Here is a 27,725-nt window from a genome sequence, read left to right as displayed (position 1 = left end):
GGTGCTCAATTTGTGTTGTTTTGATTATTTTGTAAGCAGGTCTCGAATGCGGCGCGAAGTCCTCGTGGAAGGTCCTCAGGACAACGATGACGACCCGGAAAATACCTTCTCTCCTTCCGTGAGCTGCAGTCCTGTTTCAGACGTAGATGAACGGAAAAAAGTCCATGTGGTCCGCAATGGCCCTGCAATATTTAATGTCAAACAGGAAGTGGAGGAAGAGGAGGAGAAGCTGCATATCAGGCAGGACACATGCTCTTCCATGGCTGTACAAATACCTGAAATGAAGACTGAAGCGGAACAGATGTCTGGCGACAGGGCCCTGACATCATTTTGTCCTCCAAGTTTCAGGCAGGACGAAGATTGCGTTCACAAACTCGTTTCTGGATCTGTTTCCTCAGACAACATTCAGAAAACCAACACCGCCATGCTTGAAGGTGAAAATAAATCACCAGTGGACCCAGTGAGCTTCAAGGCATCATCGGAGGCATGCCGCAGCAGCCTGGAGGTGTCCCTCGACTCACCCTCGGCTGCCTCGTCTCCGGGCCTCATGATGTCTGTCTCACCTGTGCCGTCCTCCTCTGCCCCCATTTCTCCTTCTCAATCCCTCCATTCCAACACCAAGATCAGCAAGAGCACACAGAGGCGTGATGAGAAAATGGCCAACCTTAGCAACATCATCCATCGACTTGAGCGAGCAGCCAATCGTGAAGAGGCACTGGACTGGGAGTTCTAGAGCTTGAAACATAAAAATACTCTGACTCCCGGAAGAGGGTTTTCTCACACCTGAAGCGTTTTGTGTGTCGCATTTTTCTGCTACCAGGAACACAGGACGTGATATCCTCCATTCCACAGATAAAATTTCCTGTTGAAAGACTTTCTGAAACTTTAAACAAATAATATTTATAAACATGTTTTAGGTATTTTGATAAAGCTATCCTACTTTGAGTTATATGTTACAGCACTAGCTGTCATGTTTTAAACCAAGGAGGAAAGAAATACTTGGATGTGAAGACTTTGCAGCTATGGTGTCATAAAATGCACACTGAAGTTCTATAGATTGCCACTGGGTGAGATTATTTCAAAGCAAGACCTCTGTCTTAAGCCATCAAAAGCACTACTTATTTAAAAAAAAAAAAAAAAAAGGACTCTGACCAAATTTGCTACTTTTTGAATAGCAATTTTTCAGATTTTGTCTGTAAAACGGGACAGTTAAAGTCAAATAATGTTGAGAACTTTATACTGACTTGAGGGATAGTCCTTAAAGACTCTAAATAGTGAACAATACATATGTACTTAGTTTCTTGTCGAAATGTTTTGAAACATTTGTTACACAAGCGTATAATGTGTGGTTGTACGTGCTGTAGAAATTGTCTGCAATAGCCTTTCTTCGAACAAGATGTAGCATGGTACTCAAATTACCCTCTTATCCTCTATAGATAGTATCCTGTGATATACTTGAGCGATAAAAGTGAAAACATCGGAAAATTCTGCAAAAAAAAGAAAAAAAATGAAACAAGGAATTGTAAGAAAATGATTATTTATCTAATATTTTCAGTGACACTGTTATTTTGGGGGGTTTTAGGTTGGTTTCCTTTAAGGATTCTTAGAGGTTTACTATAGGGCCTTCTGTGCACTTGGAAGCAAGTGAGCCATTTAAAACTTCTGAGCAATGTCTTCACTAATTCATATTGCATTTACCTCACTCTTCCTCTGATGCACTGATCTCTCACATACATATGGGGCAAGGGAATGACACAACTCAGCATTACACTTTTGAACTGACCTCTGGATCGTATCCCTACAGTTCAGAATCTCAAACCCAAAAATAGAATTTGACCCATCAAACGATAACTCAATAATGATGTAATATAATCCTGAACTAAGTCTCAAAGACCAATACCACAGGAAGTGACGGGGTAGTAGCTTTTTCACTGGGAAATTTTTTGCATGCATATGTTTTAAACTAACCATTTCTTTTTGTTTCTTTGGTAGGCACTTATAAGTTTAGGAATCCTGCCCTTCTCAGCACATATAGTCACTCTTGTGCTCGTTGGTCCTCTAGCATCCCATTTATCCCATATGTGAGTGTGTGTCATGGCAAACATACTGTAGGCAGCCGGTACATTCTTATAAATAGATCCCATTTAATATATACCTCTATCACTGATTCATTGTATTTTTGCATGGGCTGTCCAATACCACATGAAGATGTGCTGTAATGTGGGTGATGTCTTCATCAAGTCTGTCCCTGTGAAATCAGAATAGGCACACTTGAACTTTTTACATAAGTAGAGTAAATACACTGTACTTGAGTAATAAATGCAGAGGTTGTAATAATGCTGAGAGCTAAGCTAATTTTTCATATAAATTGGACAAAACTCTTGTGTACTACTGCACAATTTTGCAACCGTTACAGTTTAAATATGCATATACCTAAACGCATACATTAGGGTGCTTTCATACTAGGTGTTTGGTTTGTTTTTTGTTTTTTTCCTACAGAAAAACTGGAGCGCTTTTTGTTTTAAAAAGAAAAGAATGAGAGCTGCTTGTATAACTTAAATATTAAAAAGATATACATTTTAGTTATATGGCAAATTTGGAATATTAGCAATGATTTTTTTTTTTATTCACTCTGTAGTAATTATTTTTCATTAGCAATATTTCTCTGTATTTGCTTGTGGTGAAACTTGCTGCCTAATTGATTAAGAGATTAAAAAAACACAGTTTTTTTCTTTTAAACTTTGGAAGCTCTCCAGTGTGGCCAAAAACACACCAGAAGAACTTTCCTGAAGTATCACATGTAAAACATGTAGTGTGAAAGCAGCCTTGTGTGACAGATTGATTGGTGTCAGGAAAGGGGCAAACTTTAATTACGTCTCACAGATTTTAATTTTGTTTAATTCCTCAAGCTTTTGCAGAGTTTAGTTTTATTGGACTTAAACAGCTGAGAGAGCTGAAAATAGAGTTTTGCTAATACGTTGGCATAAGAACGACTTGGTTACATTTAAAATTAAATTAAATTAAAAAAAGGCAGACAGAAGAAAGCCTAAATGTTTAACAAAAAAGGTGACTTTTGAAAGCCTCCATTTAGTCAACTTCCAAAATATGAAGCACTGTAAACTGTTTTCCTACTTATCCCTTCAGTAGATAAAGAGAAATCTGCCCAGGGGCATTCTGTTGCTGGGTGCTGAAATATGCTGAAATTTATATTATTATTTTTTATTTTTATTTTTTTCTTTGTTTCAAATTTTGACAGTGTTTTTGGTATTGTGTTTAGTTTGTCTATACTTTTTATTATTTTTTTTGCTAGATGTAGGTCTTCAATACCTCAAATAAGAACTACTTTACAGCATTTACTGTTTTTCTTTTTTTAATGGAATATTTGGGAATAATGGAAATCTGAAAACTGTTCTAACAGTTTGTTTCACAGGTCTTTGCCTTGATGTATTGTTGAAGTTGATAGTAAAACACTTGCACATGTCTTATTAGTACTGAGGATTGAAATAATAAACACATGTATAGATATATGAATATTACACATTTACTGGGAAAACAATATCTTAGGGTTCTTGTCACTAGTGTGCTGATGTATTTAAATAGAGTGTACAGTTATATTAACCAAACACACAGAGTCCGACCTCCTTTGGCAAACTTGCCCATGTTTTAGAACCTTCTCTCAGGGTTATCTCTAGCTTCTTTAAGCTTTATTAAACCAGTCAGGTCACATTGCTGGTTAGTTTAAATTGTTCATGACTTCTGCTTGATTTTCCTGCGACACAGAGGGATTTTATTTAGTGCCTAATTTCTCTGTGTTCTTTACAATTTCTAGCAATTGGAACATAATTGTTACCTGAGAATACAATTAACTAAGAGCTGAAATTGGGAGACAGAAAGAGCATGTATGTTTGTGTGCTTATTCTAAGCTAATCTTTTTTAGTCTTCAGTAGTTTATCAAAACAATGTAAAATTTTTTAGCCGATTTTCTCCAAGCATGTTAGTTTGTTTAAAAGTACCTTAATTGTGCATATTTCAAGGTATGTTCCATGCCCATGTCTATTTTTTGACATCATTATCTAACCTGATACAGCATAGTAGTTATACATTTATAGACATAAAACTATTTCAGATCTGATGACAGAATACCATCATACCAGTATATTATTAAAGTCTATGTCTTCAGCTAATTTAATGGGTACGTGCCTGTGGCAAGCCAAAAAATATGGTAGTACTTTATGACTGTTGCATTGTGTAAAAAAAAAAAACCCAAACAAAACTCCCGGCAAGCTGTAATTCTCTTTATTCAAGAGGGAGATCACTGGACACATTATGAAACATAACACTGTTCTCTTCTGAATACTAACACTGCCCACTTACTCCCTGCAGCAGACAGGATCCATGACAGCAAGCAAATGCCATCACTCTAGTTCACTTTAATTTCCTTGAATTACTCTAATTTGTTTCTTTTCAATTATGACTTTAGATTTCTTTTTGCATACATGTTCTGTTATATTTTCATCATAAAAGTATATTGACTTTTGTATCTCCTGTAATCTCAAGTATTTACTTGGTGAAGAACAGCTCCCTGCATGCCAAAACTGGAATTTGTACAGAATAATGGTGATGCTCAAAAGGTAACGGGATTGATCTCCAAATTTGTTTAGCCATAAAGATCCTGTTCAATTTTGTGCTTGGGTGTGTTGTAACATATCTTAAAAACTCTTCAAACAGTCTTCAAGACAAGTTATAAATTAGAAAGGCTTTACTTGTGTAAAAGGGAAACTGGCCTTGAAATGTCCTAATGAAATGTGATATATGGCTCCTGCAGAAGGCAATATTTCAACATTTTGCCCTGAGCAGCAAAAAAAAGAAAGTAGTGGGCTGAAAGAGACTTTCCCCCTCCTTCCCCTTTCCTGTGAAATAGTCCTATTTTATCGCACACATCTCACGTGTCATGTTTCTCAATCATATGTATCAAGCCATTGTTGAATACAGTACATCGTTATATAAAAGCTTTGTCTTGTATTGTTTTTTCTCTACAACAATTTCAACTAATTTGGACTCTCTCTCTCACACACACACACACACACACACACACACATATACACACCGTGTACTGTGACTCGAAATTAATTTTAGGATTAATAAGTTAATTTTGAAGTAGCACAGCAGGTATCCTTACAGACTTGCTCCTCCAAGTCTCTGCATTCATCCCTGAGCTTGAGTTGCTGTCTGTGTATCCATTGTGTCCCTGACCAGGAGAAAGTGAGGAAAATTTATTCTAGAGTATACAGTAGGAAATGTGCTTTGTAAACATAATTATGCATTTGTAAAGCAGAAATGTCAGCCCCCATATTATATCCTGCTATGAAGATTGAATGCCCCATTGATCAGCTCAATCAATGTTTTAGAGTCTCATGTCTCAGAGAGTGGCAATATTTGTATTTAACTTTAACAAAAGCTGGTTGAAAATTTGTATTTAGTACACTTTTTGTTAATTAAAACATAGTGGAGTAGAAAGTACATATATTTTGAATCATGACTGTAGTAAGAGTAAAAATACGCACACCATAGAACAGACCACACACCTTTAGAGCATAAATGGCATCAAAGCAAATTTAAGTATTTCAAATAGCATGGAAGGAGAGCCTCCTGAGTTATAGAAAAGCTTTTAGTGCTGCTAGATCAGCATATTTCTCCACCACCGAAGTAACAAGCGTAATCCTAGATTGTTATTCAGCACAGTAGCAAAATCAACAGGAAATAAAATCACTGCATTAACATGCACGGCATCAATAGGTAGTAATAATTTCATTAACTTTTTTAATAATAAAGTTTAAAACATCAGGCAAATAATCCAGATGATTCAAATAAATCCAAAATATTTTATAAATAACCCTGTAGACAGCAGTATAATAATTCAAATAATCAATTACAAAGTTTTACCCCTATTCAAGAGAATTAATTAATTACATTTATTTCCTTGTCAAAATCATCAACCTGCATCCCTTGCCTACAGGTTTCTTCAAACAGATCTTCCAACGGTAAATTTAACCTGTTTTAAAATTGATATACTCTTCCATTAGCACTGGTTATGTACCTAAATTCTTCAAACTGGCAGTTATCAACCCCCTATTTAAGAAACCTGACCTTGACCAATGTCAGCTGTCCAACTACAGGCCAATATCAAATCTCCCCATTATATTCAAAATTTTAGAAAAGGTTGTAGCACAGCAGTTATGCTCACATCTACTTATGAATAACATTTTTGTAATGTATTAGTCAGGATTTTGGCCTCATCATAGCACAGAGACGGCGCTAGTGACCCGTTATTGGCCTCTGATCAGGGTTTTGTCTTTTGTTTTGCTTGGCTTTTGACACCATTTATCATACTATACAATGTTGAGGAGTGTGTAAAGGACATTATGCAGTGGTTGCTTAATAACTTCCTTCTGCTCAACTTGGATAAGACGCAATTACTTTTACTAGGACCACATGCCACTAGCAGTAAACTGTCCGATTGCCTAGCATCTCTGAATGGTGTTACTGTCTCAGTGTGTACACCAATCAATGACCTTGGCGTGATTATTTAACCTCGTCTTTCATTTGAGGCTCACGTGAATAAAATAATCAGGATTGCCTTCTTTCACCTTAGAAATATTGCTAAAATTGGATATAAAAAAAATAGTTTATGCTTTTGTTACATCTAGATTAGACTACTGTAATGCTTTACTGTCTGGGTGTTTGAGTAAGTGCATAAATAAGCTTCAGTTAATTCAGAATGCAGCTGCTTTGGGACAATGTTCATTGTTAAAAGTGCTATACAAATAAAATGAATTGAATTGACTTAATTTTAAAAAAGCTTATATCTTTGATACTCAGTAAAATTAGAAAGTAGGCAAAAAATACAGTAACAGAGTACATTTGCTCAAATACTTTACACCACTGTGCATCATGGACAAGTTTCATGCATTTCTTTCCAAAGACAGGGGTGGTAAGTGGGGGTCCTATTACTATTATACATAGTATATGATTTCATTATTAATTGAATTACATATTAATGTGTAATATACATGTAAATACACTTAAATGTAAATTCACCATAATACACAAACATAATTCATCAATCTAAAAACAAACAGGTGATATTAGTAGAAGCTATACAAAATGGTGAATTGCCGGTTCCATTAAAACAAGGAGTTATAACATTGATTCCCAAACCTAATAAAGACAAGTTAGTCATTGAAAATTGGAGGCCTATTGATAGTAAACTGTTTGCAATGATTTTTGCTAGGAGACTGATGCAAGGTTTAGAAAATATCATTTATATAGAACAGTCTTGGTTTATGCAAGAACGTCATATAAGGAATAACATTATACTAGTTTTTGATATGACTGATCATAACCACTTTTTTGAGGATGATAGTTTCATTTGCAAAGTTATTGTAAAATATTTGGTTTTGGAGATTTTGAAAGCAGTTAAAACATTGTATAGTGGGTGTAATAGTTCTGTCAAACTTGCTCATGGTACCTCACAAAGATTTAACATTCATCATGGCATTAGGCAAGGATGCCTTCTGTCTCCTTTTTTTTTTTTTTTTGTCACTCCAGTTTTATCATATATAAAAAGAAATCAATTTAATGGTATTACAGCTTTAGGTGTACAATTTAAACTTATTCGGTTTGCGGATGACACTGCAGTTTTTTGGATAGAAAAAAAAAGTAAGTACCTAAATTAATTAAGTATATGGAAGAATTCATTGCTGTTTCTGGCTTTAATATGAATTAAGATAAATCCCTATTATATCCCCTTAAAGAATGCTTCTGTACAGAAATAGAAAATATTTCAGTAAAACATAAACTAACATATTTGGTTGTGATCATTTGTAAAAATAAAAAACTGTTAAAACTCAAATTCAAAAGTTCAAATTTGAGCCAATTATTGAGAAAATTCAAAAGAGATTTCATTTGTGGTTAATGCGGGACCTCTTAATATTTGCGAGGGTTTTATTATCAAAGGCGGAAGGTATATCTAGATCTGTGTATACGTCATTATCATTAGATGTTCTTTCCATGATTATTAAAGATTTTTGGAGGAAAAAACACATTATTTAAAAAAGAGATAATTTGTAATCCTAAAGAGCAAAGGATTAGATTATAATACTCTTAATGACACATTTAAAATAAAATGGTTAATTGGGTTTATGAAGAATAGAAATAGTCCTTGGAATGTATTACCTAATTATATGTTTAATAGTCTGGGATGCATTGACTTTTTTGTTGAAATGTAATATTTCTGTCAACAAAATTCTTGTTAAATTGGCAGGTTCTTTTTTTTTTTTTTTACCTCACAACTATTTCATATGGAATAACAAAGATTTCAGAAGGAATTGACATGGTTAATCCTTGTAAAAACATTTTCATTGAAAATGATGATGTTTTAAAACAACAGTGTAGTAATAAAATAATGAGGAATGCTCTTCGTTCTGTATCTTAACCAGCAGCAATATATTTTGGTCTTCTTTATTTGGTAATATTTCTTGGGTTAAAGTATGGAAACTGCCAAATAAGTTTTGTAAAACACTGAAAACATGTAATGCTCTAAAAGCATTGGTATTTATGTAATTTTCTTGTTTTATTTTTCGTTTCTTTTTCTCTGGAAGTTAGTATTAATTTGACATGATTGTGTAATACCTCTTGCTCTTTTGGCTTTTAATTATAAATATTAATAAAAAATAAAAAATAAAACCCCCCCGAAGCTTTGGCCCGAAAGTGAGAAGAAGTGACGTGGCAGGACGTCATGACGTCACGACGTCACTGCTCCGGTGTTGTGGTGGAGACGCTGTGATGACTCTGGAGTGGGCTGGACTCAACTTGCAAATAGATATGAGGCGTCATTTCTGTCTTTATTAATCAACATTTTGTGATTATTAGAAGGAACAAATAATCGGACCCGTGTTTAAAAAAAACAACAAAGGTTAGTGCACGAGTTGTACTGCTTTCTACTCGCTGCGTTATGGGCTTGCGGCCTTTGCACAAGTTCATCCCGTATCTCTGTCTCATAACAACAACCACAACAACATCAAACAACAACACCAACAGCACCAACAGTACCGCTACGCTAAGCCAGCTAACTACTATAGTCGCTATACGGCCCGGTGCACTTCAACTCCTGTAACGAGAATGTACATAGTTACTGTGTTGACAATAAAACAGCGTTGACCAGAAGCCAGAAGTATTAAATGTTTGGCTGAAATGAAAGGGCAGTTTAGAAAGCGTGCTAACTAGTTAAAGCTGCTAGCCGGAAAGCCTCCGCTGTACAGGCTTATAATGAAGTGCATCGCTGCACAAGTGGAACATGTTTATGTGTGTAACGTCAATATGCTGTGTGTTGGTTGGTTTTGGATTTTGGTTTCTTTTTTTTGGGCAATTAAGAAAGCATTTGTTGCTTAATGTCGCTGTTGCCGCCTTGGTTTGCCAGGCATCTTTGCATCTTGTATATTATGTAAACGTTAAATCATTCGTAGACAATCAGCAGACACTTTTTTTTTTTTTTTTAAGTATACACATGCAACGGTCATGTTATTCTGTCTGTTTGTTGAACAGATGACACACACACACACACACACACACACACACACACACACACTGAACTCACTGTGCTGTTTATTAAGAGTTGGTAAAGCGTCTCATTTATATATTTAAATTAAGGACCTTATTTTAATAATGCATTAATTGTTTAACTAACTGACCCTTTTAGAAAATGTTAAACATTGTAATACACAATGAGCGCGTCCACAAATTGCTGTGACAAACAGTGAACTAAATGACTTTATAAACTTTATTTTAAAAAGCATAAAAACAATATGATTTGTTAAAACAAATAACCAACATGAACCCCTACCCTATACAAGGCTCAATGTTCAATATTAAGAAAATAAAATGTAATAATTATAAAAATCCCATGCATATTAATATTGTTTATAAAATAGAGAGTAACTGAAGGATGGGTTTTTTGTTGTTGTTGCTCAACATTGTGATGTCCTTTTTTGTTCTTTATATTTTACACCTAATGGCTTTCGGTGCCGTCCATAAAAAAGAATTGTTATGATTTAGGGACTCACAATGAGCGGGTGCCAGAATTTACGTAGGTACAGTTAAACATAAAAAAGGTGAAAATCACCTGGGTTGGATTAAAAGATAAAGGCAGCAGTCTGATAATACCATGTCTAATCATGATAGTGTTCAAGTTCAAGTTTAGTGTTTAATTCAAGTTTAGCGCTTTTCACAATGTATATTGTCTCGAAACAGATTTACAGAATTAAGAATTAAAGTGAATTATGTGTATGTATAAACCCTGGGGCAACTGTGGCAGAGAAAAACTCCTGAGATGAATAAGGAAGAAACCTTGAGACTGAAACGGGGAACCCATCCTTATTTGAGTGATATCAAGGGTGTGATCATAAATCTTAAAACAATACAAAACACTGGAGAGTGACAACTACCATGAGTACTGGAGTTTAAGATTATAAGTATTGTCCTTTCTACAGTTTTATACAGTCACTTGACGTTGTGGAACCAGGAGCCACTAAGCAACTCATAAAATAGTTCAACATTTTAGATCATTATAGATCAAACACCAGCTTCTCAATGCCAGAGCCTTTAAAAATTCGAAGAGGTCCAATGTCCAAACTCTATATGAAGTGGGATCCAAGTGGACGCTGGTACGTCTCTAGATGGTTCTAGATGGTTTGGGATGTTTGCGGGGTCGGCATCTACTCTTTGTATATCCATACTGTTCATGAGGTGGGACACAACTTGAGGTGGTGCAACCTCAGGATGCCTCAGGATGGGTAGAGAAAGAAAAGCAGTGGAGAGGAATTATTTGATCAGATGTACTGGAGCACAAGGTTATGATATGTGATGTGTGTTATGTGTCGTACTCGCTAAAACAGATACGTCTTTAATCGGCACATAAACTGGGAGAGTGTTTCTGAGCCCTGAACTCTGCCAGGAAGACTAAGGGATGATAAGATTGGGGTTATATGGTCATATTTTCTCGACCTTGTGAGAATTGTGTCTGCTGCATTCTGGACTAAATGTAGCTTGTTTATTAATGATGCAGGACAATCACCTTGTAATGCATTACAATAGTCCTGTCTGGAGGTCATGAATGCATGGAAGAGCTTCTCTGCAGCAGATCTAGACAACATGTTTCTTAGCAATATTTCTAAAGTGGAAGAAGTTTTGCTGAACTGCTGGAGTTTCTGTGTACTGGTTTTAGGGCCGATGAGCAAAATCTCTGTTCTCAGAGTCAGAATAGAAAGAATTTAACAAAAGAAAGTTATGCATCATCCAATCTTTTAATTATGTAACACACTCAGTTAAACGGGTCAATTGAGATATTTTGTCTGGTTTTGATGAGATATATAGTTGGGTATCATCGGCATAACAATGGAAGCTAATCCCATACCTTCTAATAATATTTCCCAAGGGAAGCATGTATATTGTGATAAGCAGGGGTCCTAGAACTAAACCTTGTGGCAACCCATATTTAACTTAGATAACCCTGGATAGTTCTCCATTTAAAGCTACAAAATGGTAACAATCAGACAGGTAGGATTTAAACCAACTTAATGCCTGTCCCTGAATGCCGATGTAATTCTGTAATTCATGATCGATAGTGTTGAATGCAGCACTAAGATCTAGTAAAACCAACAGAGAGATGTAGCCTTTGTCTGAAGCTAACAACAGGAAATTTGTGATTTTTTCACTACAGCAGTTTCTGTGCTATGATGGGGCCTGAAACCTGACTGAAACTCTTCAAATATAATTTCTCATAAGAAGGACCATAACTGGGCAGACTCAATCTTTTCTAAAATCTTTGACATAAACAGAAGGTTTGAAATGGGTCTGTAATTTCATAGTTTGTTTGGATCTAAATTTGTTTTCTTGATGAGAGGCTTAATAACTGCTAACATGAGGGGTTTAGGGACGTGAGCTAAAGATAACAAGGAGTTAATAATATTCAGGTTCACCAGCTGTTTGTAACACTTCTTTCAGTAGTTTACTTGGAATGGGATTTAACTGACATGTTGATTTGGCTTTGATAATAACATCATACAGCTCTTTCTGTCCTACATGTGTAAAGCAGTGTAATTGTAATTGTGGAGCTTTAGGTGAGACTGGATCATGAGATGCTGTCAAAGGTGGGACCTCCACAATTGTGTTTCTAATACTTTATTTTCAGTGAGGAAATTCATAAAGTCCTCTTTACTAAACTGTGATGGAACACTCTTTTTAGATATCTGATTTGTAATTAATTTAGCCACTGTACTAAAGAGAAACCTGGGATTGTTTTGATTGTTTTCTGAGTTTGCTCAGGTAATATACGGTCACCATAACTTAACACATAAGTAACCAATGATCATCTTGGTTCTGTTTCTTATTTTACTATATTAGACATGATGCCAGAATTGCTTTACACGAAAATGTTCACCAGCATCCAGCCAACAGGAGTTATTAAATGCCACATTAAAATCTCCTTTTTAAAAGTTGGGAGGTGGGAAGCTGTTGAAGACCAAGAGGTTGGTCTTCTGATTGGAGGGTTGCAAGTTGATATTTCCTCACCATAAAGCTGCCACTACTGGGCCCTTTAGCAAGGCCCTTAATCCTTATCTGCTTAGTTGTATAAATAGGATGATTGTAATGTAAAAGTTACAGATCGAGTTTTTTCATATGAATTGTACAGATGTGGTTGGTTTTTGGTCCTGCTCTGTGGTGGAAGATGGTAACAGGCTGTGTACTAGCTATGGTAAGATGTGTGCTTGTGGAAGATATGGTTTATCAGTTGTTGTCAGACATGCCAAAAGTTAGCTCAGTGTAGAGTTTTCATTGTACGCTGTTGCATTTTGAGAACTTGTGCAGCTGGAAGAGATTAAACACAACAGTCGTTTATCCTTGTTCAGATATTAGGACTCATTTCACAATAAGTGGTTTCCAAAGATCATTCGTGCAAGTCTTAATAAGTAGTCAGAGTGGAGATAAAAGCACATCATCATAAAATGATTGAGTTGCTATAATGAAATGTGTTTGGCTTTGCATAATGACAGTACTGTGCAAATGTTAGAATGTTAACTATGCATTATGCCATGCATTATTATTATTATATTTCTTTCTTGTGATCACAACATAATTCTCTTGCTATCTCAACATTGTTTGTTTTTCAGAGGAGAAAACATCTCGCACATCTCGTGAATGGGTTTGGTGTCGCATGCATGTTGATGTCTTCTTTTCTGCAATAAATTCCAAGTCACAAAGTGCTATACTCTATAGTAGGGGCTCTCAAGCCTCTTACAGTCAGAGTATAAAACTGTATAGCTGTTAAAAAAAAATCTCAAACCCCTACAACACAGATTTACTAGGCAAATTGCTAAAGTTAGGCACAGAATTAAAATGTGTAAAATAATATTTAGGGAAGTTATTAGAGCAGATTTTGTTGTACTCCTTTTTTGTTTTGTTTTGGAGAATAAACATCATCATTAACACATTCCCCATTAGCATCCACTGAACTCTAATCACTGACAGACACAGAGCTATTTACAGAATAATCAGTTATATTCAGATCATTATTAAACAAGGAGAAACATAATATTTATTTACTTATACATACATACATACTCAGACACAAATGATATATAGAAGCCATATACAACTTGTGTACCGGTGGAAACTTGGACTACTGTTGGCTGTAGGAGGAGGAGGAGAAGGAGAGGAGGAAGATGTCTACAGAGACTGCAGTAAGTGTAGGAGAGTGGAGGTTCAGGTTGGCACTTTAAATGTTGGTACTATGGCTGGTAAAGAGAGAGAGATCGCTGATATGGTGATGATGATGGAGTGGAGAAAGGTAGATATATTCTACCATGGTGTGGATGGAAAGAGATATGGTGTAGGGATGAAGAGTATAGTGGAGGTGAAGAGAGTTTGTGAATTGGTTTATTTAAAAGTACACATATGAAGCTTTCTATTCATATATTTATTGTGTAAGTGAGTATTCACTGAGATTCAGGTTGTTTTATTTATGTGTCTGTAAAGAGAGATGACAGAGAGACAGACGGCAGACAGCGCCCCCTGTCTGTTTTCTTTATTTTACAGAAGCACAGCTTGTTGTTTTTATGAAAGTATACAAATAAAACTAGTCACTTTATAGATTCGGATGATGTATTGTAAGATTGTAAGATTTTGAAAGATCTGTAAGATCAAAACATTTATTTTAATATAAAATTTAAGGTCGTTATGAGGAAAAAATGCCACAAAATGTGCCGGTGCGTTTGTCGGTTGTTGTTTTCATTGTGTGCATCATGGCGGATTTTGGTGCTGATTTAAGTCTTGGCGCATCAGTAAAACAAATGTTTACTGATTAAACATTATGTTTTTAGTGGAGTTTATTCATAATTTTTTATGCGAGAGTAAAGAAAGGATGTGAATAAACGTGTGTTTTGCTGAAAGGTTTAACTTTGCCTCTTTTATATTTATTTATTTATATTTAATATAAATACAATCAATAAGAGAAAAGATGATGGTGATCAGGAATGTCTCTGTTCCCAGTCATGTTTACATTTCTGACTCCCTTTGTTTCATCCACGTTAATCCGTCATCCATCTGTGGTGTGCGAGAACCAGGAAATGATACACCAGTGGTATATTGAAAAAGCAGCACAAAGAAAAGAAATAGGTTGATGGGCTAAAAACGGTGCGCAATGAGAAGAAAAAATATTGACATTTCAACAAATAGATTAAAACACAAGTAACGAGCCTGGTTTGAAAATGTAAGAAGTATAAAGTACAGGTATTTGTGTATAAATGTAATGAGTAAAAGTAAAAAATTGTCCAAAAGATAAATAGTGAAGTAAAGTACTGTTACCAGAAAGTACAATAGCAAAGTATTTGTACTTGGTTATTTCCCACCTCTGAAGAGATTGCGGGGGACTGTAAGGTGTTGGAAGGGAACAGTGTAGCTAGGTGGCATCGGACAACATATACTATTTGTGTCTGAGTGAAAGTTTTTTTTAAGTTTGTGCTTTTCTTTCTGGTGTCTATATTATCTTTGAGGTAAAAAAAAAAAAAAGAAAATGAAAATTATTTTGGAACATTTTTCTTTTTAACTGTTAAAGCAGACACAAGTGTCACGCTTTGATCAAGAGTCGGAAGCCAGCATACAAATAGGACGTTTATTAGCCTTGGTAAACAAACAGAAGCTCGGAAGCAGCATGTACCGGAAAACGGGTATATTCCGAAACACAGGTAGTCTAGGGATGATCGCCAGAATGAACCGTAGATTGGACGGTGAGTGAGTGCGAAGGGGGGTATATAAAGGGAGGGTGAAAATTGGAGACAGGTGAAGGTGATTAGTATGAAGGCGAGGCGGTGCGAGTGTGCTGAGTGCCGAGGGGAGGCGTGGCCGGTGGTTCCCTGACAACAAGAGTTTGAAAATAACAGTATTATTGTCCCTACACAATGATATACTGCAGTAATATCCACTGATATTTGTTTTGTTTTTTAGGACCAGACCTAGCAGTTTTTACACTTTGATTAAAAGCTTGTAGTTTAAAATTAGGAAATGCTAGAACAAGTTAAATACTGTTGTGGTTTTTTTTTTGTGCAATACTATGAAATCATCTAAGAATCCCCATTGATTCTTGACTCTTGATTCTGAACAATGACCCTTTATCATGGTATTATAAAATACAAAAAATTGTGACGAGCACAATATCATTATAAAACAAGCTTAGTATATATGTATAATGTGTTCATTATACCCTCTGCAGTGGCAGTGCAGAGTGGGTAGTGGAGCACGTTTTGTTTTTAAAGCTGGCGTTAAAAACACGTATTTAGTTTGTGGAAATTTTCAAGCAGCTTTTTTGGAGACAAGAATAATAATGAATAATAATATTTTTCTATAACCCACTGCAGCGGGACCTTTTGAACGCACCGTGTATGTACAGAAACGTGTTGCTGTGTAAGGTCCATATTAGAACTCGTGCATGTTTTTTTCAGGTCTTTAAACAAACTTTACATCTATTTTCCCCTTTACTGAATGATATTTTTATGTTTTTGTTGCAGCTAAAGGCCAAGTTGGGAAAGTAACAGATTACAGATAAAAGCCAACAACAGTGGCTCACACTCCATCGTCATGGTAAAGAACAGAATCATCTGATTATGTCTTACTTTTTCTGTTATGTCTATGGAACACCAAAGTGAGGGACTATCTTGTGTAAAAGTGTTCATCCCTTTAGTGGAGTGTCTGAAACTTTTAGAATCTAAATTACCTTTGTCAAACAGAAAGCTGTTTAAACAGCTGTTTTGAAACTGCTTGCACTACTTCTTTCCCCCTCTTCAGAATTCTATTGCATGTATGAGGTGAGGGGAAAAAATACAAAATAACATAATTGTTTTCTAGCTCAGTAATATTCAATTAAGTGGGATAGAGAAGGAAAGTTTGATGAGCACTATTTTGTTATTTAATCATTTGTGGTATAGTCTTCCATGAAACCATCTTTAATATGTATTAATATTTCCATTTCAACAATGTTGCCATAACATACTTTTATGACCGTTTCAACAATTCTTAGTATCTGTTAATCTTTCTCTTAGACACTTTTTTATTTTATTTGTATTACATACCCTAGGGTTATTGGAGTTAGTTGACAAAAACTTAATCTTAAGCACGAAAAAAAATAGACCAATTACATTGCCATATTTTTAGATGATATATTTTAGATTTATATCATGGTGCAATAAATCTGATTCATAGTGGCCCAGTCTTGCGTACATAAACAAATGTACTTGGTTTGGTTTTCTTTTTAACTTTTTAAAAGTATTTGACCACACACATTATGTGTAGACCATGTAATTAAAGCTGCAGAAATATGTCTGCACTGATTACTTATAATAAATAGTCATTAAATAGACGTGTCTTCTTCTTTTGGCTTCTCCCATTAGGGGTCGCCACAGCGGATCATCTGTCTCCATACCCCCCTGTCCTCTACATCTGCCTCTTTCAACCACCTGCATGTCCCTCACCACATCCATAAACCTCCTCCTTGGCCTTCCTCTTCTTCTCTTTCCTTATTAAATAGACATGTACAGATGCAAAAATACACAGATGATGAAGCAGATTAGAATCCAATTAGAGATTTTGTCTTTTTTTTTATTATTTTAATTAGCTCACATACTTTATGCTATGTGTTTATTCAACACAGAACACAAACAGATGTTGAGAAAATAGACTATGTATATGTTGGTGGTGATTTCAGTCATGAGTCTACATTAGTACATTTTTCCAAGGTGCTGGTGAAGGATCTATCTGAAATTTATTATTGTAGATGGAATGAAATTGCTCAAGTTTCTTTTATTTCCAGTAGCACAACAGTATTTTCAGTTTAACACTGTAATAAGTGTTGCTGTGCTGTTATGTAATTTTAAACTACGAAAGATACATGAACACTGCGCTTGGAGTATTAAGTCACAGTTCAGTGATCTTGCTTTAGAAAATAAGATTTAAAATTGTTTATTGTGATGTGGGGGTGAACATACACATAACAGAATGGGCTAAAAAGCACCACATTTGTTTGGTGTAGAATAATGCCAGCATTTGGAAAGTTGTGTAGGACTTTTGCTGGCTATGGGGTCATAATTTTTGCCCATAGTTCTTACTGTTGGGCAATTCTGTCCTTTTGTGTCCTTCTGTCTTGGCAGGAAGAGGAGGGACAGCAGAGTCTGGAGTGTGTTCAAGCCAACCAGATCTTCCCAAAAAAGCCCCCTATCCTGGAGGAGGATCTACAGGTGAGACACTCCTGGAAATTAATTAGAAAATAATTGGACAAAGGCCAAATGTATTGTTATTTTGCTGTCTACAGTGGTTTGTTGAAAATCTGGTGAACAGCCCTCAACCCTTTAAGGCAGGGGTGTCAAACTCAAATCTGGCCCGCGGTGTAAATATATTTGGCCCGCGAGATCATATCAAATGTGTATTAGAGCTGACCCGCTAGTATATAGCGCATACACCGCTAATACTACAAATCCCAGAATGCTTTGTTAGTGTGTAGGCGCGACAGTCAAGACCGCTGAAAAACTCTGCATACTCAGCGCTGAATTTACCCGGTGATTTACCGACTTTGAAGCACAGAAATGCAGATTTGAACTGCTTAGTAATCCATTCATGGTTGACGTGGAAAGCGCACCAACCAACCTCCAAATGGAGCTGATTGAACTCCAGTGTAGAGACACGCTCAAGTCGAAGTACGACTCTGTGTGTGCTGCACAGTTTCCATGTTTCCTCCCCGACACACTGCTCCAACTCCGTGCCCAAGCTGCTCAAATGCTCTCTATGTTCACCAGCACATATCTGTGTGAGAAACTGTTCTCTTTAATGAAGATGAACAAAACAACACCCAGGAGTCTCAATGATGAACACCTTCACTCAATCCTGAGGATTTCCTTAGCTCAGAGCCTAAACCCAGACATGATACACTTGTATCTAAGAAGAGATGCAGGTATCTGACTTCAACCAATCAGAGTAAATCAGAGTGTAGCAAAATGAGCTTGAATGAATGTTGTCTTTATGCACTTTTTCTACTCTAAGGCATGAACTGTTAATGGTTGAATTATTGGGTTTTTTGTTTGTTTTTTGTTATTTTTATTGAAGGAAATTATTATTTTTGGTTGTTTTGTTGGTGGCCTGTGAAAAAGAGATTTACATTAAAAAGGAATTCGAAAGGCTACAGAGAGAGAGAGAGAGAGAGAGAGAGACATAATAAGAAACAAATACCACTGATGTGTTTTATTTCAAATTTAATTTCTCATGTGTTTATAATATTAAACTTTTTTTGTTTCAGATTCAATGTTTATGAAAAACTAAAGTTTGTAAAGTTTTCCATATGAAAAGGTTCAACATTACTTATCTGGAGAGAAGGGAAAACATGCACAATTGCAGTCAATTTTTCAATAAATATTGAGTTTGGCCCTCGTCCCTCTGCCCTCGGCCCTTGGCCTTGTCCCAGTTTTTAATTTTGGCCCACTGTGAATTTGAGTTTGACACCCCTGCTTTAACGGAACAATTGGACAAACTAGCATAATCATTAATCTAAGCATGGTTTTTAATGCTGGAACCCATATTTTTCACGAGATGTACTTTAAGGCCTTTACTGCAGCTCAAGTTCCTGCTTGTTCTTGTTTTTTTTTTGCCTTCAGCAAGTAAAATGCTGCTTAGTTGGATTAAGGTTAGGAGACTATCTTGGCCATTTTAGGTGATTCCTCTTTTTTGCCTTAAAACATTTATTGGGTTGCTTTTAAATTATGCTCAGCATCATGGGTTAGTGTTCTTCTGTGTTGTGAAGCTTCTGTGGTCTGTTCGGTGAGGTTTAAAGCAATGGCTAATCAGAGGTGATAATATATAGACCATTTCAACGGCCAAACGTTCATGCAAGGAAGCGACTTCTTTGGATCTTGGATATTTCCGGTTAGCTAATATGCACATTCAAAATACTGGTGAGAAATCTGAATCCATTTACGGATTCAAATCCTTCTGAATCACTTAGTGAACGGATCCAAGTCTTAAGAGTCCCTGGAGTCAGTGGGGATTCTGCCTGCATTTGTCATGTAATTCCAGTAGAGGGCACTCACTGAATCCTTAGAATTCACTGAAGCTGTAAATCCCACTCATAAATCCCAGGCAAAATCTCACAAATACAATTCACAAGTTTCTCGGCTCCGGCTGTTTCACTACGCTCTACGAGTCCAACAGATTAGCTGAATCCCACGGTTCAGATGGATTAGCGAGGACTTGCATATGATTCATGATTTTTTAGTCTCTTGTGTTTCAGACCATACAGGCAGTTTCCTGAACAACTGTCAGCTACTTCTGCTACAGTTACTTGCTAAAAACAACATAGAATAACAAAATGGTGTAATCAACACTTTGTATTTACATATGTTGTTAGTTGCTAGATAACCAAAGGCTCAAGTGATCCGAGTAAAGTGAATAAAAAGGATTGGGTTATTTAACCCGAACGAATCCGGATTATCTCATCTCTAACTCAAAACATCGGCGGAAGACGGTTTATACACAGTGATACTGTGACACTTTATTTATTCTTATTGATAAAAAATGTCAAAATTCTAACTAGGACCATGTTGATCGGCGGTTGTAGGCTCTCTCAGACCAGGAACTAACTTGCTGTTGGATAATTAAAGTGTTTAGATTTACGAAAAAACAAAACACAAAGTAACTTTTGGATTACAGCAGTGAAGACAGAAGACGGGATACTATCAACTTGAGGATATCTACTTTTATCTAAAACAAACAACACATAATGCATTTTTCGTGCACTGGTCCGGCACCGGTCCGTGGGTTAATTGTTTCCGTTTTATTTATTATCTAATTCTGAACGTTGTTTTATTTTGGAAAATTACTGGATTCTCTCTGCCACATCTGTCTATGACTCACTCTTGATGCATGTCATGATGCCTCAGTCACATGTCTTACCTCCATCCGCTACCTTCTTAAAGGGGCTGCTCCGGCCGCTAACACATAATACATTAAGGCTAAATTGAAACCCGCAAGCGAGCAAAATGAACAAAAAACAACACAGTGGATTCACATTTATTATTATATTTAGAAAATACCAGTTTTTATGCCGGTCGTATCATTTTATTTAGTTGTATTTATCTGCCACACCTTAAAGGATGGTCCGTGAAAATATTGTGTTACCGCAAAGAGCCACAGCATACACATGGGCACACACGAACATCACCCATCCCTTCCTCTCTCTCTCTCTCTCTCTCTCTCTCTCTCTCTCTCTCTCTCACTCACACACAGACACACACACACACACACACACACACGCACACACGCACACGCACAGCTCTGCTCAGCCAGATTTATTGTAAATGTCACACACCAACATGATAATGACAGAAATTGACTCCTACAGTACTAAGACCACAGGCCAGTCATTTTCAACAATGAACATTGTGTGCACTGTCTCACACACACACACACACACACACACACACACACACAGTTCAACCAAGTCCACAAACAAAAATATAATAATTTACAAAAGGGTTTTTCTTTTACTATGCATGTTACTTAGTGGGACTTCTGCCATTCCAGGTCAGAGTGCAACTGTGATTCAATAGCCGTGTTAATTTCCCATATTCTGTGTTCAACAGTGTGGCGGGACAGTTGAACGTCTGATACCATGCGGTTTAGTTTGTCGTTTTCAGAAGACAAGATTTCAACAACGTCACTGAGGCATTTTTTAAAGAACTCCCCTTCATTGTATGGCTTTTTAGCTGGTGTAATGTTCCAAACCAGTTAAAACTGTATCTGCTTTTCTGCCTGAATTTTTAAAGTGACCAACTTGTGCTTGTGAAGTTCATTCACTTTTGGAAATTCCTGGTCGTTGTTAGCATGGAGTGAGCTGAAGTGGGGCTGAAGATTTGAAACTTTGAAATGTGCTAATGACGCCTGACATAAGGCAGAATGATTTGTCATTACGTTCAACAAAAAAATTGTTACTTCACTTTAGAATACATTTACTTTAATTCACCAAAAGAGTTTTTATTTTCTTTGGCAAAGATCCTAAAATTTAGCTGTTTTGTTTTTATTTAGTAGTTTGATGTAATGCTATACTTTTGTTGCAGGTGCCGTTCCCAGAGCTATTTGGAGAGTTTACACAGTACGTAGGGAGAGCAAAGGATGCAATCATTGCCATATCCAGCTATCGCCTACACGTCAAGTTCAAAGAGTCCGTAGTCAATGTAAGTGTGTGGTATGGTGGCGTTTCTTAACATTCCTTAACATAGAGAAAGATCATTCTTGGTGTAGATATTTTGTGTAGAGAAAAAAAAGGTCATTTTTGTGTGTTATGCTTGAGTCATTCAAAAAAGCTTTGGTATTGTAGGAATCTTACCATCAGCTTTTTTCCAGTTTTATTCCTGACATACTTTCCATTGTTGATTGTAGTTCATTTGCTGCTCATCAGATGACTCGTGCACATCCTCTTTTCTGTTGTAAAGCTGGTACACAGCCTACCTGTGTTGCTGACATGAATAAATTCTGGAATATTTTAAATCACGCATGTAAGCTTATTGGTGTTTGGTGTTAATTCAAGTGACACAAATGAATTGTCGCTAACTGTTTTTCTGAACAAACATAGTTCTTCCAAATGCTGAAAATTATGTATAAAAACACCTGAATTCAACCCACTGTAGAGGGTATTCAGTCCCCTGTTATGCATTAGTAGGATAAATCTTTAACCTTTTAATTGAACATTTAATTAAACCCCTTTTTCCAGTGTCACGGTTCAGACAGTTTACTCTTCAAATTGTTCCCATCTCAGGTTGAGACGGTTCTTGACCAATTCATTACAAAAATGCTGCTGGTAAAAGTTTATCTTTGACTCTTTGAGTCTACAAAGAGATTTTGAAAGGGATTGGGGTCATTTTTTACACCTTAGTGTTGAGAACAGTCTGACAACTAATATTTACCCAAATTTTTCATTTGCTTAGAAAATAATGTCTTATAAGACTACAAAATTGCTGTGTTGAAAAACAGTCTACCACCATCATCATCTTAGCTGATGTCTATTGTTCCCTTTCTCTTGACAGCTAGTTTATTGCTGACTGTTGTAGACAGTAGGACCACTAGTGACTTTCATGCTATGCTACTTAATTTATTTCTAAATACAATTTATAAATGATATGCAGGATATATATAGCATGGCCGAACTAGTCAACAAACATGGACATTAGTCATGATGGCTCTAAAACAGACCAGGAGCTGAAGTCACAGATTTTATTTCTCAGTTGGTCAATGCCCTTTTGCTTAATTTGATGTTAAGCTGCTTGCTGTAGATACAATGCTTTTAATTGGTTATTTATCATTTTTCCCAGTTTGTAGATATCTCAGTAAGTTTGTCAAAGCAGTAAAAAGAAGCATTTTAGTCCTTAAACATCAACAAAATACATATATTTCTCTCTGTCTCTTAGGTTCCTCTGCAGGTAATAGAAAGTGTGGAATGTCGGGACATGATCCAGCTCCACATCACTTGCAAGGACTGCAAGGTCATAAGGTCAGAAGACATACATTTGCAGAAAGACACACATTTTTACTTAGTTTAGATAGATAGATAGATAGATAGATAGATAGATAGATAGATAGATAGATAGATTGATAGATTAATAGATAGATAGATTGATTGATTGATTGATTGATTTTTCCCCTGCCTTTGCTTTCTGCTTTATTTTAAGGCCATGTACAGCCAAGTCAAGTAAGTGGTGTAGTAATTAAAGCACTATGTGAGATCAGAAGTAACTGGACACCCTAATAAAATCAAAAGATATATTGTTATTTTTAAATACCAGGCAAGGTTTTATAGAAACCTGGAACTGATCATCAGATGCTGGGTTGCTTCCCTGGTGATGCTCCGCCATGCCTTTACTGCATTAACTTTTCTGTTCTTTGTTCTTATTATTAGTTCTTGGGGCATTTTGCCTTCAATAAGTGAAATTCTGCTCGATTGGATTGCAAAACATTCCACTTCTTTGGCAATTCATCCTGTTGCTTTTATCAACACTCACATAAATGAATAAAATGAAACCATTTCCCTTGGCAGCTCTTATTGACTACATCATAAGATGAGGTAGTAAGATTCAGTTAATTAGCAACATTTTCCATTACCACACTTTCCATCATTTTAGTGATCTTTGTCTCCTCTGTCCATAGGATTTTGTGTCAGAACTTTACAGGTATTCTTATCTCTAATGCTTATTTCTTATTTATATTCCAACTCATTCTTTTTTTTCAGAGGCAATATAAGCTCTATTTGATTGTTGACTTTTATATAGATATGCGTACCTCCTGAAGGATGTTCTTAATGTAGCTAACTGTAAGCCAGAAAAAAAAAAGATTCACCAAAGTTGTTTTTTTCATCTACCAAATGATTGCTATTTGCCTGATGGGTTTACAGCAACAGATTCCAAATGCAAATACTACAACTAAAATCAACTCATAGATCTTTAATCTTGTAAGTGAAATAACGGACACACCTGGCTATGGAACTACTGAGCAGCCAATTGTCAAATTATTTGAGTCTCTTAAAATAGTAATATTCTTATGCTCTTCATTTCATATGGATGGACCCACAAATAACATCTTCACTCACATACATTATATATATATATATATATATATATATATATATATATATATATATATATATATATATATACAGTGGAACCCGGTTATGTCGATGTCCTAGGGGATTGCCAAAAAGCATCGAGATAACCGATGATCAAGATAAACGAAAATCAATATGGCGGCAATATATTAACTGTATTAACAGTTTGTTAACTGTCAGGAATCCACCTGCCACGCCCCCTTTGGCGCCCCCTTCAGCGTCGCAGGTGCTTTCTCGGCCGCTTTCTCTGAAGCTCCTGGCTTCAATTGCGCACATATGGTGCTCGTTTAGCATCATCACCAGCTCTTATTTAAACTTCCACACTGTTGGTATATGTTGGTTCACGGCGGTTGTTGTTATCGCTCATGCGTATCCCGGTACGTGCCTTCCCACCGGCACTCTCTCAACGGCTGCGCTTTTCTTCCCAAAGCGCATTGTGGATTCCCCCGATCCTGCTGTTGTTCCTCCTACCAAGCGCCGCGCTCCTACCTACCAAGCGCCGCGCTCCTACCTACCAAGCGCCGCGCTCCTACCAAGCGCCGCGCTCCTACCAAGCGCCCGCTCCTACCTACCAAGCGCCGCGCTCCTACCTACCAAGCGCGCTCCTACCTACCAAGCGCTCCTACCTACCAAGCGCCGCGCTCCTACCTACCAAGCGCTCCTACCTACCAAGCGCGCTCCTACCAAGCGCCCGGCGCTCCTACCTACCAAGCGCCCGCTCCTACCTACCAAGCGCGCTCCTACCAAGCGCGCTCCTACCTACCAAGCGCGCTCCTACCAAGCGCCGCGCTCCTACCTACCAAGCGCTCCTACCTACCAAGCGCTCCTACCTACCAAGCGCCGCGCTCCTACCTACCAAGCGCCCGCTCCTACCTACCAAGCGCTCCTACCTACCAAGCGCGCTCCTACCAAGCGCGCGCTCCTACCTACCAAGCGCGCTCCTACCTACCAAGCGCGCTCCTACCAAGCGCCGCGCTCCTACCTACCAAGCGCTCCTACCTACCAAGCGCGCTCCTACCAAGCGCGCTCCTACCTACCAAGCGCGCTCCTACCTACCAAGCGCGCTCCTACCTACCAAGCGCTCCTACCTACCAAGCGCGCTCCTACCTACCAAGCGCCGCGCTCCTACCTACCAAGCGCTCCTACCTACCAAGCGCTCCTACCTACCAAGCGCTCCTACCTACCAAGCGCTCCTACCTACCAAGCGCTCCTACCTACCAAGCGCTCCTACCTACCAAGCGCTCCTACCTACCAAGCGCCCGCTCCTACCTACCAAGCGCTCCTACCTACCAAGCGCTCCTACCTACCAAGCGCGCTCCTACCTACCAAGCGCTCCTACCTACCAAGCGCTCCTACCTACCAAGCGCCCGCTCCTACCTACCAAGCGCTCCTACCTACCAAGCGCCCGGCGCTCCTACCTACCAAGCGCTCCTACCTACCAAGCGCCCGGCGCTCCTACCTACCAAGCGCGCTCCTACCTACCAAGCGCGCTCCTACCTACCAAGCGCGCTCCTACCTACCAAGCGCTCCTACCTACCAAGCGCCCGCTCCTACCTACCAAGCGCTCCTACCTACCAAGCGCCGCGCTCCTACCTACCAAGCGCTCCTACCTACCAAGCGCTCCTACCTACCAAGCGCTCCTACCTACCAAGCGCGCTCCTACCTACCAAGCGCTCCTACCTACCAAGCGCGCTCCTACCAAGCGCCCGCTCCTACCTACCAAGCGCTCCTACCTACCAAGCGCCCGGCGCTCCTACCAAGCGCGCGCTCCTACCAAGCGCGCTCCTACCTACCAAGCGCTCCTACCTACCAAGCGCGCTCCTACCTACCAAGCGCTCCTACCTACCAAGCGCTCCTACCTACCAAGCGCGCTCCTACCTACCAAGCGCTCCTACCTACCAAGCGCTCCTACCTACCAAGCGCCCGCTCCTACCTACCAAGCGCCGCGCTCCTACCTACCAAGCGCTCCTACCTACCAAGCGCTCCTACCTACCAAGCGCCCGCTCCTACCTACCAAGCGCTCCTACCTACCAAGCGCCCGGCGCTCCTACCAAGCGCCCGCTCCTACCTACCAAGCGCTCCTACCTACCAAGCGCCCGCTCCTACCTACCAAGCGCTCCTACCTACCAAGCGCTCCTACCTACCAAGCGCGCTCCTACCAAGCGCGCTCCTACCTACCAAGCGCTCCTACCTACCAAGCGCTCCTACCTACCAAGCGCCGCGCTCCTACCTACCAAGCGCGCTCCTACCAAGCGCGCTCCTACCAAGCGCCCGGCGCTCCTACCTACCAAGCGCGCTCCTACCAAGCGCGCTCCTACCTACCAAGCGCGCTCCTACCTACCAAGCGCGCTCCTACCTACCAAGCGCCCGGCGCTCCTACCTACCAAGCGCGCTCCTACCAAGCGCGCTCCTACCTACCAAGCGCCCGGCGCTCCTACCTACCAAGCGCGCTCCTACCTACCAAGCGCGCTCCTACCTACCAAGCGCGCTCCTACCTACCAAGCGCCCGCTCCTACCTACCAAGCGCGCTCCTACCTACCAAGCGCCCGGCGCTCCTACCAAGCGCCCGCTCCTACCTACCAAGCGCCCGCTCCTACCTACCAAGCGCCCGCTCCTACCTACCAAGCGCGCTCCTACCTACCAAGCGCGCTCCTACCTACCAAGCGCGCTCCTACCAAGCGCCCGCTCCTACCTACCAAGCGCGCTCCTACCTACCAAGCGCGCTCCTACCAAGCGCGCTCCTACCTACCAAGCGCGCTCCTACCTACCAAGCGCGCTCCTACCTACCAAGCGCGCTCCTACCTACCAAGCGCGCTCCTACCTACCAAGCGCGCTCCTACCTACCAAGCGCGCTCCTACCTACCAAGCGCGCTCCTACCTACCAAGCGCGCTCCTACCAAGCGCCGCGCTCCTACCTACCAAGCGCCGCGCTCCTACCTACCAAGCGCGCTCCTACCTACCAAGCGCCCGCTCCTACCTACCAAGCGCGCTCCTACCAAGCGCGCTCCTACCTACCAAGCGCGCTCCTACCTACCAAGCGCGCTCCTACCAAGCGCCCGCGCTCCTACCTACCTTTCTCAGTATAAGAAAACAGATACTTATCCAAATGAATATCAACAGAAATACTTGGAGCTAAGAAGTTTATTTCCACTACACATAACTGCATCTACAGATGGATCAAATATTGTTAACAGTGTATCAGCAGCAGCAACAATAATGTACCTGAATTCCGGATCTTCACAGCTGAGGCTCGGGCATTACTACTTGCATTGAAAAATATTGAGAAGGGTCAAGTACAGAACTTTTTAATTGCCTCTGACTCACAGTTCTGTCTTTAAGTACTTAAGTATGACCACCCCATAACTGCTGAAATTGTAACTAAGCTAGACCATTTAAAGAAGGAAAACTTTAATGTTATATTATGCTGGGTTCCGAGTCAGTAGATACGGCTGCCAGGAAAGCACATGAACTGCAAATAACTTAC

The 27,725-nt window shown here is 38.9% G+C and overlaps 2 protein-coding genes across 7 annotated transcripts in view; both read left to right on the top strand.

The window, feature by feature from the left end:
- cux2b (cut-like homeobox 2b) overlaps positions 1-3,527 on the top strand; it is a 114,368-nt gene extending 110,841 nt beyond the window's left edge. For 3 of the 4 annotated variants that reach the window (XM_046871923.1, XM_046871925.1, XM_046871926.1), the window contains exon 22: positions 37-3,527. In XM_046871923.1, the coding sequence (XP_046727879.1) occupies positions 37-733 (697 nt within the window). In that variant the 3' untranslated portion in view covers positions 734-3,527. The remainder of the gene's footprint in view (positions 1-36) is intronic. The other variant, XM_046871924.1, reaches the window with a different exon arrangement.
- Positions 3,528-8,810: 5,283 nt separating this feature from the next.
- Positions 8,811-27,725, top strand: part of mtmr3 (myotubularin related protein 3) — a 40,949-nt gene continuing 22,034 nt past the window's right edge. For all 3 annotated transcript variants that reach the window (XM_046871333.1, XM_046871332.1, XM_046871331.1), the window contains exons 1-5: positions 8,811-8,974; positions 16,119-16,191; positions 17,754-17,840; positions 21,705-21,821; positions 23,052-23,134. In XM_046871333.1, the coding sequence (XP_046727289.1) occupies positions 16,189-16,191; positions 17,754-17,840; positions 21,705-21,821; positions 23,052-23,134 (290 nt within the window). In that variant the 5' untranslated portion in view covers positions 8,811-8,974; positions 16,119-16,188. The remainder of the gene's footprint in view (positions 8,975-16,118; positions 16,192-17,753; positions 17,841-21,704; positions 21,822-23,051; positions 23,135-27,725) is intronic.

The sequence above is a fragment of the Silurus meridionalis genome, chromosome 17, assembly GCF_014805685.1.
Source record: "Silurus meridionalis isolate SWU-2019-XX chromosome 17, ASM1480568v1, whole genome shotgun sequence".
Taxonomy (NCBI): domain Eukaryota; kingdom Metazoa; phylum Chordata; class Actinopteri; order Siluriformes; family Siluridae; genus Silurus; species Silurus meridionalis.
The sequence above is the reverse complement of the archived record's forward strand: the minus strand, read 5'-3'. Positions and strand labels throughout refer to the sequence as shown.